The sequence below is a fragment of the Amblyomma americanum genome, chromosome 4, assembly GCF_052857255.1.
Source record: "Amblyomma americanum isolate KBUSLIRL-KWMA chromosome 4, ASM5285725v1, whole genome shotgun sequence".
Taxonomy (NCBI): domain Eukaryota; kingdom Metazoa; phylum Arthropoda; class Arachnida; order Ixodida; family Ixodidae; genus Amblyomma; species Amblyomma americanum.
The window spans coordinates 167,520,481-167,539,553 of NC_135500.1; the positions used below are offsets into that span (position 1 = coordinate 167,520,481).

At 46.7% G+C, this 19,073-nt stretch overlaps 1 protein-coding gene across 2 annotated transcripts in view; it reads right to left on the reverse strand.

The window, feature by feature from the left end:
- The window catches only part of LOC144128641 (cell adhesion molecule Dscam1-like), a 284,779-nt gene that overhangs the window by 122,630 nt on the left and 143,076 nt on the right, over nt 1-19,073 (reverse strand). For both annotated transcript variants that reach the window (XM_077662190.1, XM_077662189.1), the window contains exon 4: nt 3,299-3,451. In XM_077662190.1, the coding sequence (XP_077518316.1) occupies nt 3,299-3,451 (153 nt within the window). The remainder of the gene's footprint in view (nt 1-3,298; nt 3,452-19,073) is intronic.

The following is a 19,073-nucleotide window of genomic DNA, read 5'->3' on the forward strand; positions in this document are numbered from 1 at the left end:
GATTATCGCCGTAATGACGACGGGCTCATCTGCATGCCCGCATTTCCGAGTTTTGTATAACGAGGTGGACGCGAGCGCATTTCGTGGCTATTGCGTTTGCTCACTTGCCCTCCGCTTCATCCGCTGTTAGTTTTGTTTCGCCTCGAGGCATTGTGGAGCGCCTGGAGCTAGGTCTACTTAGCACCCAAGGTGTTTAACGACGACAGTGCGTCTTTCCGGATAAAGCGCTTATCGTTGCTAAGAACAGCGAGTGGAAGGAGGGTTTCGGGAAGCTCTAAAAGCGCTCGCGAGGCATTTCGGGTGCCTGAATTTGCATTGCCACAAAGAGTCAACTCAACGTTCATTCTCAGTCGCTCTTATGCTATGGAGCCGGCTGAATTTTTTGTTTTGTGTAGCGAAGGGAATAAACTATAGGAAGGCATTTAGTAAGCAAATGACTTTTATTTTTTGATTTAGGTGTACTAATGGTAGCCGCGTAATTGCTATGCCAGAATAAAATTCTAGCTTCATCTCTTCAGTGAACGTTGTTCATAGAAGCGCCAAGTCAAGATGTCGGCGCGTTACGTTTTGATAGCGAACGAAAGACCAACTTATGCTGCGAAGTCTAAGCCGTGAGCTCTTCGCTAAGAATAGGAACAACAACAAAGAGATGGTCCACACGCTACGAGCACTATTCCAAGTCCAGTAAAAAAAAAATAAAATCCTTGCGCGTAGCAAGGAAGTGAACGTTTGCTTAGTGAACTGCTAAAGTTCGCACTTTGCTCATCCGATGCTGAGGCGATTATTTAAGATTCAGCTTTTTAAAGGGGAACGCATTGCCTGTGGCAGTTTGCCGCGCTACTCCGCTCTGCTTTAGATTCCTCGGGTTAATCCTTGATTGGTGCGTGTTGTATGCATCCGAGATAATCTTAGGTTGAATGCATGTTCTTCTTCCTTGTTCTGTCATCGACTTAAACTAAAACATAGCAAGAAAGAATGGGGAGAAGCGGGACACCGTATAAATTAAAACAAATGACGCGTGTAAGTTGGACGCCACGACAGCACCGCTTAAAGGCAGTGCCGTTTATCTCAATTTACTTTTATTTTATTTTTTTCACTGGCTCCCACGCGAGACGCTGTTCTCTGTAATCCTCGAAAAACAAGCTTTGGGCAATCAACATTGTAAGCAGCCAACTCGGAAGAGCTTTACGAGAAGAGGACTTTAGAAACTCATTAGTCGCGATGTAAATGGCCAGTTCGCGCCGTCACGTTTGCTTCAACCCCCCCCCCCCCCCTTTCTTCTTCCTCCTCCGGCTTTTCTTTTCCGAGCGCCAGGGGGAGCCACTGCGGGCATCTCTGAAGCGCACGTCGCCAAAAAGCCCAGCGAGGAGACGACAGAAACGTCAAAAAAAAAAAGAAGACAATAATGAAAGGGTTAAAGCTCCTGCCCGAGAGGCGTTCAAGGGAAAAGCCCCGGCAGATAGCGAGACCCGGAACGAATGGGACGCCCAGCGTTATAGTTCTTGCAGATGCCACAAGAGGGACCGGCGAGCGCCGGTTTGCACGCCACCAGCAGGGGGAGGGGGGGGGGGGGGGGGGATCGCGCGAATCGAGGCACGCTACGGTTCACTCTTCCTTTAACACCCGTGTCCTTTACATCGGCCACTTTCCCCCCCCCCCCCTCCCTTTTTTTTTAATTTGCTTTTCGCTCCTCGCCGAAATAATAAAGCGCCGTTTAACAACACGCTACTTGCGTGCTGGATAAACACGGTGTAGAGGGCGCATATGTAGCGCCTGCGCTCTTTCGGCGCACTGCTGTTCAGAACATGGAAAGGGGAAGGAAAGAACGAGCGCCTCCTGCCTTGCATGGCGTGAAATTTCCAGAAGACTACGAGAGCGGCGCGATAACAACGGGCAATACGCTAGAAAAGCCCCAAAAGGTCCAAGCAGCGGTTTCCGCCTCGCGTTAATAGGAACAGTAAGAAAGAAATAGAAAAGAATAAACAAAGTTCATACGCTACAGGTTATTAGCTGTAATCCGAAAGCACTGGCGGTCTTTGCTCTTTCAAGGGGGCGAGCACGTTGCCCGCCCGCCTGCCTGCCCTTGGTTTTGACACACGAGCCTTGTGCTTCTTCCCACCCGTGTTGCCGGGCGTTCGCGGGCGGGGAGAGTCTTAGCGCAAATGTCGTTACTGTTGTTGCCACCCTTGCTTCCGCCGATGGTCGTGCGCGTTTTTCCTTTTTCTCTCGCTTATTTTTTTTTATCTCTCTGTTCTGCCATGCGCCCAAGGGGGAAAAGGAGGGCCGTGTTTGTCTTCAGATACGGTGACTGCGACGACGCCTGGTGTCGTGCGAGGAAATGAGCTTTTCTCGAAACCCTCCCTCGTAATACGGATGGCTCCGGGCGCGTGGCAATCCCACGCCGCGTTTGAAGCTTATTCTCGGAGAACGAACAATGGAACGCTAATTTAGAACACGCACCACGGGCTTTCTTTTTTTTTTGTTTTACCTTAGTTAACGTTGCTTTAGTTTATTTTCCTTTTTTTTTTTGAAGGATACCGATTGATTTCGGGAAAGCAGTCTTCGTTGAATATAAACTTGGCATGACGGATGAACCGGTGATTAAAGTGACTTATCGTTTCACGTTGCTATCTCCGTTCCGCTCAAAAGTTTTCCCTGTGGAGGGACTCGAGGCAATAAAACTGACCTTTAGTACACGTTAGTGTATTTTCTGGGGTATTGGGTTTATTTACTGCGATGTCGTTCGCGCGAACGATTTCTTCTTTCATTAAGCGTTCATTAATTAGTGCTGACGGCTGTGCGCACGCGCGAACTTTCTCCGGCGTTCCAAAGTGCGAACTAAGGCGCAGATAAGCAAGGATGAAAATAACGTACATTGTTTGCAACCAGAACTGTTATGCACTTTAATGTTAGGCGCCGTCCTAAGCGCTTAGTATCCGTCGAGTAGTAAGATTAATGAATTCCTTGCTCCAGTTAGTACACAGTGTCACCGCTTCAGAAACCAGAATGGCAGGGCGCGAAGTAAACTATATTATTCATGACAGAGCACGGCTTCGTGTTCACACAGCTTGGCTGCTCTGCAAAGAAAACAAAGCGTTCACGCCCTCCGTCTCGAGTGACACATACATTGTTTATACCGCGGCCTTCGTAAAACAGTGAGTGTTTCCATTCTGTCGCTTGCGACAAAAGCTCATTCAACTTTCAGTTTTCATTTTGGCCTCGAGGGCTGGCAGTAATCAAAACAGTTGGCGCACTTCTTGGTGTTATCGGATTAGTTGGCCGCAGTAGATGTGCTCACCTGTGACGATGAGTCGACCGGGGAGAGAATTCCTTGTTGACTCTCCCGTTAGCTTGTCCCTTGTTTGGCAGCGGTAGCTTCGGTAGGAAAAGCTCTTGTCCACATCCCTGATGTAGAGCTCGCCTTCAGGGAACATTTGGTACTTTGTAGAACCTATATGAGAGAGCAAGAAAAGAAAAGCAAATTAGCCGACAATATTGCATTGCACTTTGACGAAGAGCACCTATGTTGAAAATATATTAGGCTGCGGATATAGCAACGAAAGTCTCACTCTACGTAAGTTAGTCACAGATCACAATTTGCGAGCAAGAAAAAAGTAGCTGAGGTTCTGTTTTTTGGTGGAACGTAACTTCCGGAAGATGTGGTCTGAATGATTTTAGCATCTGATGGTTAAGTACCGCACAAAGCAGAACGATTGGTTAACCCCGTTTTTGTAATAGTTGAAAACAAATGTGTTGGATAGGAGCTTTTAGGCTGCATAAGAAAAGAAAAAATGAACTTCATTGTTACCATAATTCTCGTCGACGTTGTCATCAGCCATGCTGAGCATGTACTGCAAGACAAATATATATTCCAGCGACCTCGATTTACTTTGATTGTGTGAGCTGCGGTCATGCTATTATAAATAAAACCAATTGCTGGGATAGATGATACATGCTGAATAGAGGAAAAGTTTCACAGCGCTAAAATGACGAGCACACAGACGACAGGACGGGACAGCGCTGTCCTGTCGTCTGTGTGCTCGTCTTTGTTAGTGCTGTAGAACTTTTCCTTTATTCATGCTATCTTAGCACATTTCCTAACCTCGCCTTTTAATTTTACTCCAGATTACGCTTGACTACCTTTTTTAAATTTTGGCAATCACTCTAAATCACTCTAACAACCTAATAAACCATCGGTTGTCAGTTCTCTGCCGCAGAAGCCCTGCCTCTGTCCATTTCGTCTAATTTGCGCCAAAATATCCCGAACTTGCGTTGGCTCCGTATTTTTATTTCTCATTCTTAATATTGCACCAATATATTTTTTTTTATTTTTATCTCTCTCTGCTCTTTTTTAGCATACATTTTATCCTTCTTTTTAGCATCCAAGTTTCGGTCACACAGATGATTAATGGCAAGGTAGTATATAGTAGTACCTGTACAAGGAAGTAGTAGTGAGCTCGCGCGATAATATATGCACAAAATGATGAAGTCTGTATATAGTTGAATACCTTCTTACCTGGCGATAACAATACTCAGTACCGACTACTTAGTTTCAGTGTTATAAGCGAGTAATCACACATTAGCAACAGCCCCAGCTGCGCCAATTGGAGCATTCCCCTACAACGTTGGACTTCATTATACACGCTAACGCAGTTTAAATATGGAGAAACGCAGCCGGGCGCTGCAGATAATGAACTAGCAAGGAAAGGTTAAAGAGACATCGAGAACAACTCCTTCCGCTTTTCGTTCTCAGTAAAAGTCGATTCAGTGGCTCTTTATGGGTACACTGACATTTTTTCGGCATTAGAAAAAAAAAACGGGTTGATTAATCAGCATTAACATAGCTTTAGAAGCCTCATCCCCAAAAAACAGTGGCGTGGTTGTTCATAAAATTCGCTGATTAGTCGAGACACTAACGACGTCACAGAATCGCGTGACATGGGCGAGTGCTGATTGGCCAACAGGGTGTGTGACGTCCGAGACAACGTGACAGATTCGCGTTGGCAGATGACACCGCAGAGCGCTTATGGGTCGGTCGGGTGTGTGACGTCATTAGACCGCATGACATGGCCGAGCGCGGTGACAGGCTCAGCGGGAGTGAGCATCTGCGCTTGGTTGTCTAGTATCAGGTTGTAATGGAGCCAGGATTAGTGCCGCGTATACCTAACGTAGTGGAAAATCCCTGCGGGCGGATAGGGCGACCACGGCATTAGGTCGCTAGCTAGACCTAAATGAGGATCAATAATGGAGGCCTTCGTTTTGCAGTTGACGTAATTCGGCTGGATATAATATAACGATTCTTTCCGGAATCGATTTCATAATAATAATTGGTTTTGGGGGAAAGGAAATGGCGCAGTATCTGTCTCATATATCGTTGGACACCTGAACGGCGCCGTAAGGGAAGGGATAAAGGAGGGAGTGAAAGAAGAAAGGAAGAAGAGGTGCCGTAGTGGAGGGCTCCGGAATAATTTCGACCACCTGGGGATCTTTAACGTGCACTGACATCGCACAGCACACGGGCGCCTTAGCGTTTTTCCTCCATAAAAACGCTAGCCGCCGCGGTCGGCTTCGAACCCCGGGAGCTCCGGATCAGTAGTCGAGCGCCCTAACCACTGAGCCACCGCGGCGGGGTGGAATCGATTTCATTTTAGAATTCTGCCGCCCTTCGTATTTGGATGCAGCGGCGACATGCCCTAGGTTTCAGCCAATAACACTAAGGAAACGCGGCGCGTGATTTTGTTGATGATTGTTAGGATTGCGATTGCGCCCCAGTGAACAAAAATGGGTGAGAGCTTCCAGCCACTAAATTGAGATCGAAATGACAAATGCGCCGTGCATCCAAACACTATATGTTTCCTCAAAGCCAGCGCCATCTGACCAAACGACCAGCAGCAAGTACCAAAGCCAGTCACAGGGTTGCAGAGAGTCGATCCTTGCACATTCAGATGTCAGTCATAGCCTATAGCAACGGATCTACCCAGCGCAGTAAACAACTTATTTAACGCAGGCACTGACGCAGCTCTTCAGACTCCAACAGATGCGAGAACTTTGCGAGTTCTCTCTCTCTCTCTCTCGGCGCAGTGCTATTCATCATTAAACCTGACACAGCTGAGTACATTAGACTGATCCTGTAACAACGTAAACAAGAATTATTAGGAATTAGCATGAATTAGGCGGTTTAGAGCTGAAGCTACCGACAATACTACGCTGAGCTCACGAATGTGCTGTTCGAAAAATGCTAGCTATTCTTAAAAATGTGTATTCGCAGCTCAAATTGCGTGGTTTTGAAACGAGACGAGAATGAGCTTTCCGCTAGTACTTTACTGGTTACGGGTGTAAAACCATATCTGTAGTTTGTAAACAACATGTATTGCTTTTTTTCTGCCGGTTAATAGGTTAAACTGGAGACCTTGCCTTTCCTTTAAAGCGCCCGATAAGCGATCATTAATGCTGTTATGTGGAAGCTAGATGGCGCTTTAAGAAAAAGTTTGATGAAAAATCTAATTTCTCGCTAATCATATCGCCATACCGCGAGCGCAGCACAGACCCCGTAATCAAGGTATTCGTTTATTTGTTTAGCGCCGCAGTAACGTCGCCTACCTTTAATGGGGCAAAAATTCAGCGCCATTCCAAGACGCCTGGTGTATGGAAAGTGTCGCTGTATTTCTCTGTGAGATCACTGCTCGGCAAAAATCTTAAAAACCAAAACGCATCACTATCAACTTTCTCGATACACTGACACTGAATAAGGAAAGCAAAAAAGCCCACGAAATGCCTTTTCTTTCCTGCAAATGACCCTGCGATGGAGCTGCTTTTTTTTTCCCTCCTTTACTGGGCTTCTCGGTCGACCTCACAATGTCATAAAAAGTGAACAACAAATCATGCACTCGCACAGAAGTAGTCATGAACACCCCGCGCAGCGAAGAGGTTTCGCCATAAACTATTCGGATTAATTTCGTTTCGATCGCCTGGAGGCACGCGCTACGTTTAATCGTCTTCCGGCTGCATAGTTTTAGCGGAAGCGGGATCCACATACCATGCGGCAATGAGTTCAAGAACGTGCCAGTCGATATGGCGCAATCAGGACTCAGTGTCGGATGCAAATGGTTCGCTGGTTATTCTTTTGGTTATTATTTTGTGTTTGAGCTGGAAGATTATACTGCTGTGTTTTTTTTTTTGCTTTCTGGGTATTCTTTTCCCGGGCATTCAGATGTGGGAATTAGAGACCGGCGTGTTTTACTCAGGCGAGATTTCGAAGCGCGCACGCACGCACGCACACACACACGCACGCACGCACGCACGCACGCACGCACGCACGCACGCACGCACACACACACACACACACACACACACACACACACACACACACACACACACACACACACACACACACACACACACACACACACACACACACACACACACACACACACACACACACACACACACACACACACACACACACACACACACACACACACACACACACACACACACACACACACACACACACACACACACACACACACACACACACACACACACACACACACACACACACACACACACACACACACACACACACACACACACACACACACACACACACACACACACACACACACACACACACACACACACACACACACACACACACACACACACACAGAGAGAGAGAGAGAGAGAGAGAGAGAGAGAGAGAGAGAGAGAGAGAGAGAGAGAGAGCTAACGCCGCAAGCACTGCATATCAGAAAGAAAATGAAGTCAGGGTGTTAACGTAGGAAGAACGAGTAGCTTACTCCAATACCAGCTACGCTTACCACACAGCTTCACGTTGAGCAATCACTCATACATGGATGGATACCGAATTTCGTGACGAATTTTTGCTGTCGCGCATTTTACCTTTACTTCGAAAACAGTTAGCCGTGACGCCTGTGTGCGTTTGCTGGGTTGATAACCCGCAAGTAATGGTTGTCCCTGGCTCTTTTATCAGAAGTGACGCCGGCCAACAGCGAAGAAACGGAGAAATAAATCAGGGAAAGTATTTGTTGCGAAATGTGTTCGTGCAGCACAGAAAAAGAAACTTCTCCCCTCTGTCTCGCCAGAGCTGCTCAACTGGGTGGAAGCTCGAGCTACGCGTCGCCGTGACTTTCGCAACGTTGAAGAGGTAGCCGATGTCAGAAAGCAGGTCGTGCGTAAGTACGGTCCACGGCTGGCTAACGGATTTGAGTAAATGACGTGTCGCGTCGTCTCGTATGGCTTTTATTTTTTCCTGTCAGGGCCGTTTAGCTGTTGGGGGCAGAAGTTGTTAGTGTACGCTAATAATATGATAAAAGGAGAGTTTTAATCAAAGTGATGAAAAAGCGCACACTTGAAGACTTCAGGTTAAGGGATGGAGACGATGCAGGCGGCGGGCAGGTGGCTCCAGTGTGAGATGCTCTTTGGAAACTAATAATAAATATACTGAGTAACTTTTCCATTTGTAACTCCTACTTTAGAACGATGATCAGTGCGAAGTGACAGGTAATTTGGAGGAGCGAAGTGAATTGATTCCAGTTGTTCATTCGCGAAATATGTTTGGTGGAAGGTGGAAAGCTTAGAAAGGTAACGTCGCATAGAAAGACCAGGAAGGTCTAGAGTATTTTTCCCTTGAGCGAGATTCAAAAGCAATAATGAGTGGCTTACTGTTGCGGTTCCATAATTAAGACAGATACAATTTTTCTTTGACTGAACGATTGTTTGCAGAGTAACTTTTAAGTAACCCGAGCAAGACAAAAATTGAGAAGAAAACCAGGCATGTGAATAGCGCTGATAGCAATGCGTTTAGTATGAGTTTTTCATAACGAATTGCTGTTAATATATGCCCCGAGATACTAGTATACAGGAAGACTGAATGGTAAAAGAGCGCAGTTAAGAACATGCAGATGCGTATTAGGCTTGTTGAGAAGTGACGTTGGGAATTCATATGCAGAAGTAGTTTAGCGCTTTGTGGTGTTTCCTTACTTGTTCTTGTTTGTCTTTGCGCTGTACTATTGTAAGCATGGCTTAGTTTATCGGGTTTAACGTCTCAAAGCGACTTGGGCTATGAGGGGTGCCGTAGTGGAGGGCTCATGACAATTTGGACCACCTGGGGTTATTTAACGTGCTCGGAGGTCACACAGTAACGGGCCTCTAGCGTTTAGCCTCCATCGAAATGCGAATGCTCAGCCTGGTTAAAATCCGTGCCATTCGGGTCAGCAGCCGAGCATCATAAATACCGAGCCATAAAGTGAGACTGAAAAATAGAAGCGTCAGGGTGGTAGGAAATTTCTCTATGAAGATGCGGACGCAAGGATGCGTAACTTCGCCTATATTGGCGACGTTACCAATTGAAGATCATTAATATAGGTTTTATAGACGAGAATACATAATACATTTATTAGAGGAATACCCGATGTTACCTAAAAAGTGGAATCGAAATATTTAGATGGCCCATATTCAGTGCGACCATCCAAAAGAACACTCAATACACTTTATAAGTGTTTAATTAAGCTTGATAAGTTTCAAGACGCGGGTTCGATCCCGGCCTCGGCGGTCTCATTTCGATGCAGGAGAAATGCTACAGACCCTTGTATTGTGCGATGTCAGAGCATGTTAAAGAGCCCTAGTAGTCGAAATTATCTGTAGTCCTCCACTAAGGCATCCTTCATAGCCTGAGTCGCTTTGGAACGTTAAATCCCATAAAACATGAACCTTATTCAGTTTCAGTGGTCAAAGTTGGTCAGACGCGGTATCAAAGACGTCAGCAAAATTCGTGAATATTGTATGTTATCGTATGGTATCATATCTCACCCTATCGTCTCGTATCATACCGTATTGTATCGTATCATATAGTATAGTATCGATCGTATTGTATCCTATTGTATCGTGGGGATCGTATCGTATCGTATCTTATGATATAGTGCCGTGTGCTGGCGCAGAGGTTTCCTAGTTGTGTACGATCCCTTGCAGTGTTTTCTGAAGCCTAAATTGCTTTCTGTGGTTAAATTGCAGCATTTTTTTTACGAGAACTTCATCGAACTCTTAGAGAAAATCTCCAAAACGAGTTGCGCAAATGGCCCAAACAGGCCCGTTATCAATTGGAACTGCATGATATATACTCCACGGTGCGAAAATTGTCCTCCCAACCGAAATAAACCGCTTAATAAAAGCTAAAATAGTTTCACCTTTACTGCGTGCCCGTCTAATGACGGAACAGCATATTAAAAAAAAGATATACATAGGGGCAATTTGTACGTTTCACGAAGGTCAGCGTGTCACAGTAGTTGCTGTGAAAATAACGCGAATGCATCAGTCAAGCTCTAGCATGCGTGTTCAACGTTTTATCCTTGCCTTACTTATGACTAGAGGCGCCTTTATTAGGGCAAAACAGCGTAGGGAAGCCGACTTAACAAGTTGCTAATGGATTGAAGATGTTTCTTCCAATTTTTAAATCCGTTTGCCTACGCTACAGTTTTCCAAAACACGGAGCCATTGACCCTCCGCCATACGCAAGCAATATCCTTAACAGGCGCAAGTTATTGCTTGCCAGTTGCACATTGTGCAATAGTGGAAACCACGCGGGCGCATAGTCTCCCAGTGGGGCCTGCTTCACGATTAGGCAAAAGGTCCATTCGGACGCCCGTGAAAACAGCGGTGTCTCCAATAGCCCTAACTCCCAATGTTAGATGCCGATTTCTGGCCTCCCTCATACGCCATGTCGGCATCTGCTACTTAATAACGCACACAGACCACTAGAGTTTCCTTCAAGGTCGGAGAACTCTGACACTCACAAGCTACGCTCGACACCTGCGGAAGGCGAAAGGCATCCTCGCCAAGATGGAGCGAGCGGCTTCTTCATGCAAGCCTGGCTACAATGCGGCATCATCTGCACGCGGCTAGCGCCGCTGTGAAAATGGGATGTCAGGCCGTCTTCGTAATAAGCTCCTTCCCCTGTTTCCACCTGAAAGCAGCGTCTGGAAACAGCGGAAGACGCTTATCCTCCTCCGTCCTGTGGATGGCGACAAGGAAGCCCGCTTGCAAAGCAGGGGCTCCGAGATGCGTCCCGTGAGGGGTGTGCCAGTGGCGAGTACGGACACCAAGGATCATCGCACGGGCAGCGGTGCGCGCGGCTAATTGTCCGTTCTCATGTGGATACGCGCGCGTCACAGAGCGGTGAAACTAACCACGGTATTCTAGACGAGGGATTAGCGGAGCTGCCGCGCTTCGCCTCGCCGCTCCGCTTGCAGAGCGTAAGCGCGGACGCAACTCTCCTGCATAAAGCCCCACTGGCTTTGTTACGTGGGCTGCTCATCAGCGGTGACATGCTGCTTTGAAATAATTCGGTGGGCACAGAAGCCGAAAACACGGTTCAGCGCTTGAGTGGTGTTGGCGGCGGGAGTCAACGCGGACAGCGCTGGAGGGCTCTGTGATGGCAAATAGACATGGGACGACGCCAGCAAAGACTGCAGCACTGACTGATACTTTGTGCAAGTGCTTCGCCGCGGCAGTGGCAGCGGCAGCAGCGAGTGCTGTGATGATAAGGGCAGCTGGAACGTTTCCAGGAATTCGGTGTAGAGAAGCAGCTCACCGGAGAACCCGCGGCTGGAGCCAAGGTGCGCATTGTGTGAGTTAACTAAGTTAACTAAGGAGAGTGCGGTCGTGCTATGAGTCAAGGCCCATTCTGAGGGCAAGGAGGAACATTAACGGGGGACGCTCGGCGCCGCCCCAAGGCGTGAACCACGGGCGCGAGTGATGAACATCGTGTACAAACACTCTTAACCCAGGAGTATATAAACATAAAGGATCAGACTACTGAGTTCTGACTTCTAATTTCGACGCTTGCCATGAAAACTTCTTCTATATGTAGACAGAATAAAAGAACGATCTAAGTTCATTACCAAGAAAAGAGCAAAACATGTATAAAGTGTCAAAGCAACAAATTCCTAAACGCAACTACAGGGTCTTCACATCTTAGTGCCCTCAGAGACACTGCCCAGAGTTGAATTCGACGCAGGAAAGTATAGTGAAATGTCCCCCCCCCCCCCCCCCCCCATGAAAAAAAAAATAATGGACATACGTTAAAACGGTGCCAAGAGGGTCAGAGAGCAAGGATGGCAAGAATTCACCAATTCCGTCACCACATTTCTCCAGTTACTCGCGAAAAATCCGTAGGGAAATGAATGCAGCCTGTCCGCAGTTGAATTTGCGTGAAACGAGTGCAACAAGTCAACCATGGCGCGGTTGGCACGTAAGGGTCCGTACGTCAACATATTAGGACTTCAGAACGACGAAGACTCCTTGCGCGGTCTAAAATGACGTCGCTAGTTCTTTATCCAAAAATACAGTTTTTCATGTTTAAAAAAATTCTCGCTGAGAGAGAGCGGCCGAGCTCCCACCTCACCCCCTCCTAAACCCGCTACTGTTATCAAGTCATTCCAAGGCTTAGTTAACTATGGCCTGTGCTAAGCGTCAGCTTACGCTGCGAAACAGTTGAAGTTGCGACAAAGCTTCTTGGATGACTTGCTAGGCGTACACAACATTTTCGCGTTAGTTATTCAGCTCCAGTGCATGGCAATTTCAAGCGAGGCTAAACTACACAGACCACGTCATTCCTTTAGTACGAATTCTCAGTAAAGTGTAAATACTGAGACAAAGACACGCCTTCCAAAGTGATGTACATTCTTCCATTACGGTACAGCGGCATTCTTGAGGCTACAGCTAGATCCCGGTCCGCGAACAATATATTGATGAGGGTTCCAAATCACGTGATCGAAGTCTCCGCGATTGGCCGGTGTCCATGCGCTAGCAGTTCGTAGGAGTCAACTCGCCGCCGAAGCAGGAGTCCTGCTCAACGGGCTACCAGCTTTGGGAACTGGCCGAACACGATGACATCATGCCATTTCGAGCCGGTGAAAACACCTCCAGTCGCTGACACAGTTGCACGATTGAGCTGCAGCCAGAGTGACATTCGTGCTTGGCGCGAAAAGAAGAAACACATCGAAGTGAGAAAAGGAAATAAAAAGAGGGAGGGAATGGCCCGGGTCAAATCACTGCCACGCGTTTGGGTCACGCGATGTCAATCACCATTGGGAGGACTGCTGTCCCAGTCACGCAACGGCCGCTACTACCACCAGGGGATTTCGTGTTCGGACATATCCAGGCCATCCAGACAGAAGGAACGAAATAAGAGAAACAGGAAGAGTAGAAAAAAAAGCTTACGGGGCCGCAATAAAGACTGATTTCAGATTTCGGCTACGCGGCCTATCACTACTCTAGGAAGGCATGTTTCCAAAGGCAGGCTGTGGTGTTCTCTAATGAAAAAAGCAATGAATCGTGCGGATATGTAAGCAATCGAAACAATTAGCTGGAATTGGCAGTTAAGAAGTATAACTTCCTAATCATGCTGCTATGGCCGCCGCGGTGGCTCAGTGGTTATGGCGCTCGGCTCTTGACCCGAAAGACAAAGGTTCGATCGAAATTCTAGAGGCCCGTGTACTGTACGATGTCAGTGTACGTTAAAGAACCCCAGAAGGTGGAAATTTCCGAAGCCCTCCACTACGGCGTCCCTCATAGCCTAAGTTGCTTTTTTACGTTAGAACTCTTAAAACCAAACCAATCATGCTGCTATGCATGAAAAACTCGCGGTAAAGTGTTATGAATTTGTTTAAAAGAAGAAAAAAAGACAACGTACGTACAATTCAGTCGAACAATGGCTAAGGTTTCCAGCAGTCGTCCGAATACATTGCCCGTTCTTTGCCAGACGCCTCATTTTCTCAATTCACGAAAACTGAAGTGCTCTGTGAAGTAGACAGAGGTCATTTTCAAGAAAGGGTCGGGAATGTCGCATAGACGGGTAGCGCGCCATTCAGACTGTCGTCGTCGTTGCCAGCGTCATCCGCACATCGCGAGCGCAGATGCAAACGAAGCCCATTCTCTTCGACATCGCCCTCAGCGCTAAAGCAGAACAAAGTTGGCGGGCAATCCACACCCCGCTATTTTTGTCGCATTTTTTTTTTCCTTTCCAGCGACTCAATTGCCGCGCGTATGCGAAACAAAGCATCTCCTCTCTCCTCATGCAGCTACTTGTGGAAATGACGACGATGCTTTCTCCCATATCAAGCTTCGCGAGCAAGAAAGCGGGTTCACAGAGATGGCTTCGGCGTAAACTTCGCGCCCAAATCGCGTATCGAAGAAAGGGCGGGTACATGCTCATCACGAACCGGAAAACCGCGTGTGCAGCTTAGAACAGCTAAATCGTTAGAGAAAAGCAGCAAGTAGAGAAAAGCAGCGCGTGTTTTGAGTGAGCTTAACCAACGCGGCCGTGGTTAGTTTGTGGAAAACACTGGCGTTCTCAATTCTCAAATACCGCGCTATCGTACTGCTGCCACTTTGGGGCCTGCAGATAGTTTTTATTTGCGAAATGTTTGAAAACATTTCTAAATGTTTTCAAAATGTGTGAAACATAACGTGCCCTTGAGGCTGCGCTCGTGCATCTGGTCATGTTAAATTACTATTTTATTAAACAAAACATGTGATGAGCGGAGATATACTGCGAGAGAGGAAAAATTTCACAGCGACTTGCATGAAGTCAGTAGCATTAAAAAATTGAAATATGCTGAATTTTGTAAGTAAGCTTAAAATTTCTATTTTTTATTAATGTGTCAAAAATCAGATATGAAACTGATTTTCCTTCAAAGCTGCCGCTGTGAAACAAATGCGGATTCCGAAGAACTTGAAACCTTCGTAGCATTCGATGTGGAAAAAAGTGACATCCTAATTACACTACGCGTAGAGGTGCAACGTGAGTGATGGTAATTTTCCAAAGAGAAAACGAAACAAGTTGTATAACGTGAGATCGTTTTGAAAACGCCGTAAACACCTTAAATTTTGGTTTTTGTTATGGCGCTACCCATAAGCCAGGCTGAAACTCGTTTAAAATATTTGGGAATTAAAATTCGATTTTCAGCAGTTCATGGATTCCAACCTGTTGTTCCACAAACAACCATATTGATTCAACTATGTTCTGTGAATGCTGTGCGCAAGCGTTTCTCTATTCTGATGTTTTGGGACAGTAGCCCCTGAGGCAAACCTATAGATACTTTTCGTCAGGCCCGTTCGTTTGCTCTCTGCCAGTGCAACCATATTTGCACACTGATGACAGTTCTGAAATAGGGCGCTATGTGAGGATATCTGAGATCGGCATGAATGCACCGTTACGGCTCCAAATATACGTTTTGCAGTTCCTGCCATTCCCGCTGCCTCATTTCCTTTACTTTTCTGTTGTGTGCGCCTTTAGGGACACCGAAACCGCTTGATGACATCGAAGCTGCACGGTTGACGCTCTGCAGAGCTTTTTGAAGCCAAAAGCTTCACTACGATAGGCAAAGCAGTCGTCGGGTAGGTCGGAGAATTACCTTGAACGAGCTTCAGCCCAACCACGTTAGCCGTGTATGGCCATATGTGGTACAGTTATGGTGTTGAAGCTTTGAGCCCTGACCTTTACCCATGACCTTTAATTGACCTTTGAATTGCGGCATTGGGTGACATTTGGGTTGACCTTTGACCTTGAGAACATTCGATCGGCTGATGTGAAGCCACATGACAACATCCGATGGGGATGTCGTAAGACCATGTGATACCACGTCAAAGCAACCTGGTCGTGTGGTTATATATAGAACGGCTGTCGCGAGCGTGTAGCGAAGCTGCCATGGACGAGCCTCAGGCGCTTAGGAATCCTCCTTGTTTTTCGATGAATTCGAGGGTTAGCCAAGTTAAGCCACTGCCAATTTTGTCATGCCTTCTTTGCACCAACAGAAAAAAAAATTGTTTTCTTTCTGCATATTCAGACGACCTTAGAGAGCGATGCAACAAAAGCATATCTTTATACCAAGCAATAAAAACAATTATCGTTACTTCAGGCCAGATAAAACACCTCGATGTCGCGTTTTCCTCTCGTGTAGGATGTCGCTGCAATAAATTTCCCGTAAGAACGCAAGGACCAAACCCTCAAAGCATTTCATAAGTAAAGACTTTACCACAAACTGATTCTAATAAATAATTGCTTAGATTAGTCCAGGACGCACGCTTGCTCGTGATGCACAGTACCGAGAAAAATGGCTTCCAGAAATCCTCTAATTTAAGACCGCTTTCTTGTTTACTAAGCCCCACCTGGCAATCTTTTGTTCTCTGCATAGCAAGGAGCAATCTCTAAGCCTTGCACTGCACATATGGAGGGTAATCTCTTTGAATTTCTTACTGAATTTGATGCACGTTTAGTAGTTAGGCGACACTAAGTAAAAGAAAATACCAATTTCCGTCCCATATGTTGCGCTTTGTCCTCACTCTTCTTTAGACCTAACTGTCAGCATTGCAATACTAGGGCCGGTCACTCGCCTTGGAAGAGTGCGCATGCTCCTACTAATAATGAAAGCACTGTTCTCTCTATTTCTTTCAATGCCAGCCAGATGCGGCTTACCCGACCGATCAAGGCCTTTTTCGGTTCTCCTTTTATATTCTCTCCCCCCATTTGGTGGGCTTCGCGCCTGCTCCACGACTGTGGGGGAGAGTACTCTCGCGGACGAACTGCAGCAGCCGTTAGTGGCCGCATGCAGCTTCAGAGATCGGTGAAATCAGCCGATCACCATGCAGCCGATTGAACTGTGGAACGGGAGAATTTCCTCCATTTAACCTCACTCTATATTCTGTCACTACTTTTGTCACTCCATCTTATTAGCGCCACATCGCGGCAACGAACTACATTGAGGCGTCCGACAGGCTCCCATTAAGAAGTGTGTGATGCAGTTGGCATTGAAAAAAGTTGAGAAAGCGATGATCAGACTAACATAGCGGGATGTGCGGGATCTGCGGTAATTTAAAAGGTCTAAAGGGCGCATTCACAAAGTTTCTAATACCTAACAGCGCTCCGTGGCTGGCTGGCACGAGAATACAGGCCAATCGTGCTAGCTACCTAGGACGACATCCATCAGCTGCAAGTGGTCCTTACGGAGGTCTTCCAATCTCACCCAAAGTTCAGAAAACTTCTTCCGAGTAAAGGCCGTTTGTGACTGACCTATTTGGCTATTATGTCTGGCCTATATCTGGAGATCGCTCGTATATCGACCTTGGATGGAGTCCTCTTGTAAAAAAATAAATAAATATTAACAACTTTTCTCAAGATGCTCAGTCTTGTATTTAGCAGTGCATGCAGTTCATCTTGTGAAGCGTATTTGGCAGGTATCGCGGAACGTCTTAGTCTCCTTTCAAGACTCGGTATCAATAAAGGTGAGTACTTCAGAGCTGTCCTGAAACATACGCTGTCTGTTACAGCTGCTAGCTATTTAAAGAACGGCTCTAAACACTTTTCAAGGAAACTAAAGATGTAAGCACAGTATACCTACAGCGCCTTTCTCTGTTTCCGGTGAAATTTTATTCGGCAAAGTAATTAGCGTTGGAGCACGTGCGAACGCACCGTGATGCATTAAGGCTGCATAGAATCCACTACTGTCGGCCGCAGCACCTTTCAGACTGGCCAGCTAAGCAGTGTGAGTGCATGTTGCCCATTTGTTTTTTTTTAAAACAAAATTTTACGTTGTACTTTGTGCGGGGTATCAGCCGTTACGCTTACTCTGCTCTGTTTTTATGTCAGAAACACAAAACTTGGGATCGTTAGCACCAGACGAGCTAGCCTCTACTGCCATGATCATGGCTTCGGCTTCTGGCGTCATCGTCTACATTCTTCTGCCGGCGAAGTTAAACCACAATCTTGAACGCCGAGGTACTGATGCGCGTGAATTTTCCTTCGGCAGTGATCTCTAAGCTCCAGTGTTATAGCATCTTGCAGCGCTCGCGTTTCCGCTGGGAAAATTTTGGTTTCAGTCGCTAATACGCACTTAGTGGAGAAGAAAAAAATTGGTCAAAATGCCCAGAAAAAAGAAAACAAAAGAAAAACTGGGACTGCATTATTTAACTGACCTGCCATCCAAACATTCCAGATCCGTAAAAAAAAAAGAAAAATAATAAACAATAGTACCTCAAAGCTTTAGGACAACAAACGGTAGCAGCCCCTTAAAGACAGACCTCACCACAGAAGTTTACTCTCTCGTAAGTTAACCGCGCCGCTTCTTTTGGGTTCACGACAGCAACTAACGCAGAAAATTTAAGACAGAAGTGCGTCAGTTTGTCATAAAATTTGGGAAGAACACTCAGACTACCGGTACAAAAAACCACGAAAATTACGCGTACTTCTTCACACTGTACCGCGCGCTGACTACCTCCTGCAGACTCAGACCGTTCCGGGCGCACTCATCGGAGCGTTAACTTGAAATGAAGACGAATTCGAATCTAAAAACCTCACGCTGCTCTTGCCTCTCATGCTTTGGGCAAGCAAGCTGCAGGCGAAACTGGCGGCCCTGCCCTATGAGCACAAACACAACGTGTGCTCATCACACCCGGAGGGCTCGAACCCAGCTGCGCACGGGTACGGAACAGAGTTGAAGGCAAGCATACATAGAGAGTAAACCAGGAGGATGCGCAGGGCGGAAGGGTTAGAGAGGCGGAAGAGAGCAGCGAATAGGCAAGAAACAACAAAAGATAAAAAGGCACAAATAAATTCGCGAGATGGACGAGTGAACCATGCGGGTGATAAAAAAAAAACGGAAAGAAAGAAAAAAAAGCCGGCACCAAGCTGTATTCACGCTTGAACGAAGGCGCAGGCGCTTAAATTAATTTCCAGCCCCCCCACGCCATGCTTTGTCTCTTTTTTCTTTCTGGCATTTTGTTTTCCTCTGATTGCGCGATTTCTTCCGCAGGGTCGCACTCCGCGTAAAAGAAGGCAAAAAAAAAGATTCGAGGGAGGACACACTGGCACCAGCCGGGAGGTCGCAGGGGAGAGGATGACGCTAAGGAGAAACTTCAGAGACACGCGATGCGAGCAGGATAAAAGAAAGGGAGAGAAAGAAGGGAGGCGAGAAACGAGGAAAACAAAGCGAGTCATAAGGCACGGCCGGCGGCCCCCAGTGTTTGCCACGATGCACGAAAGGGGCGCCGGGGAAGCG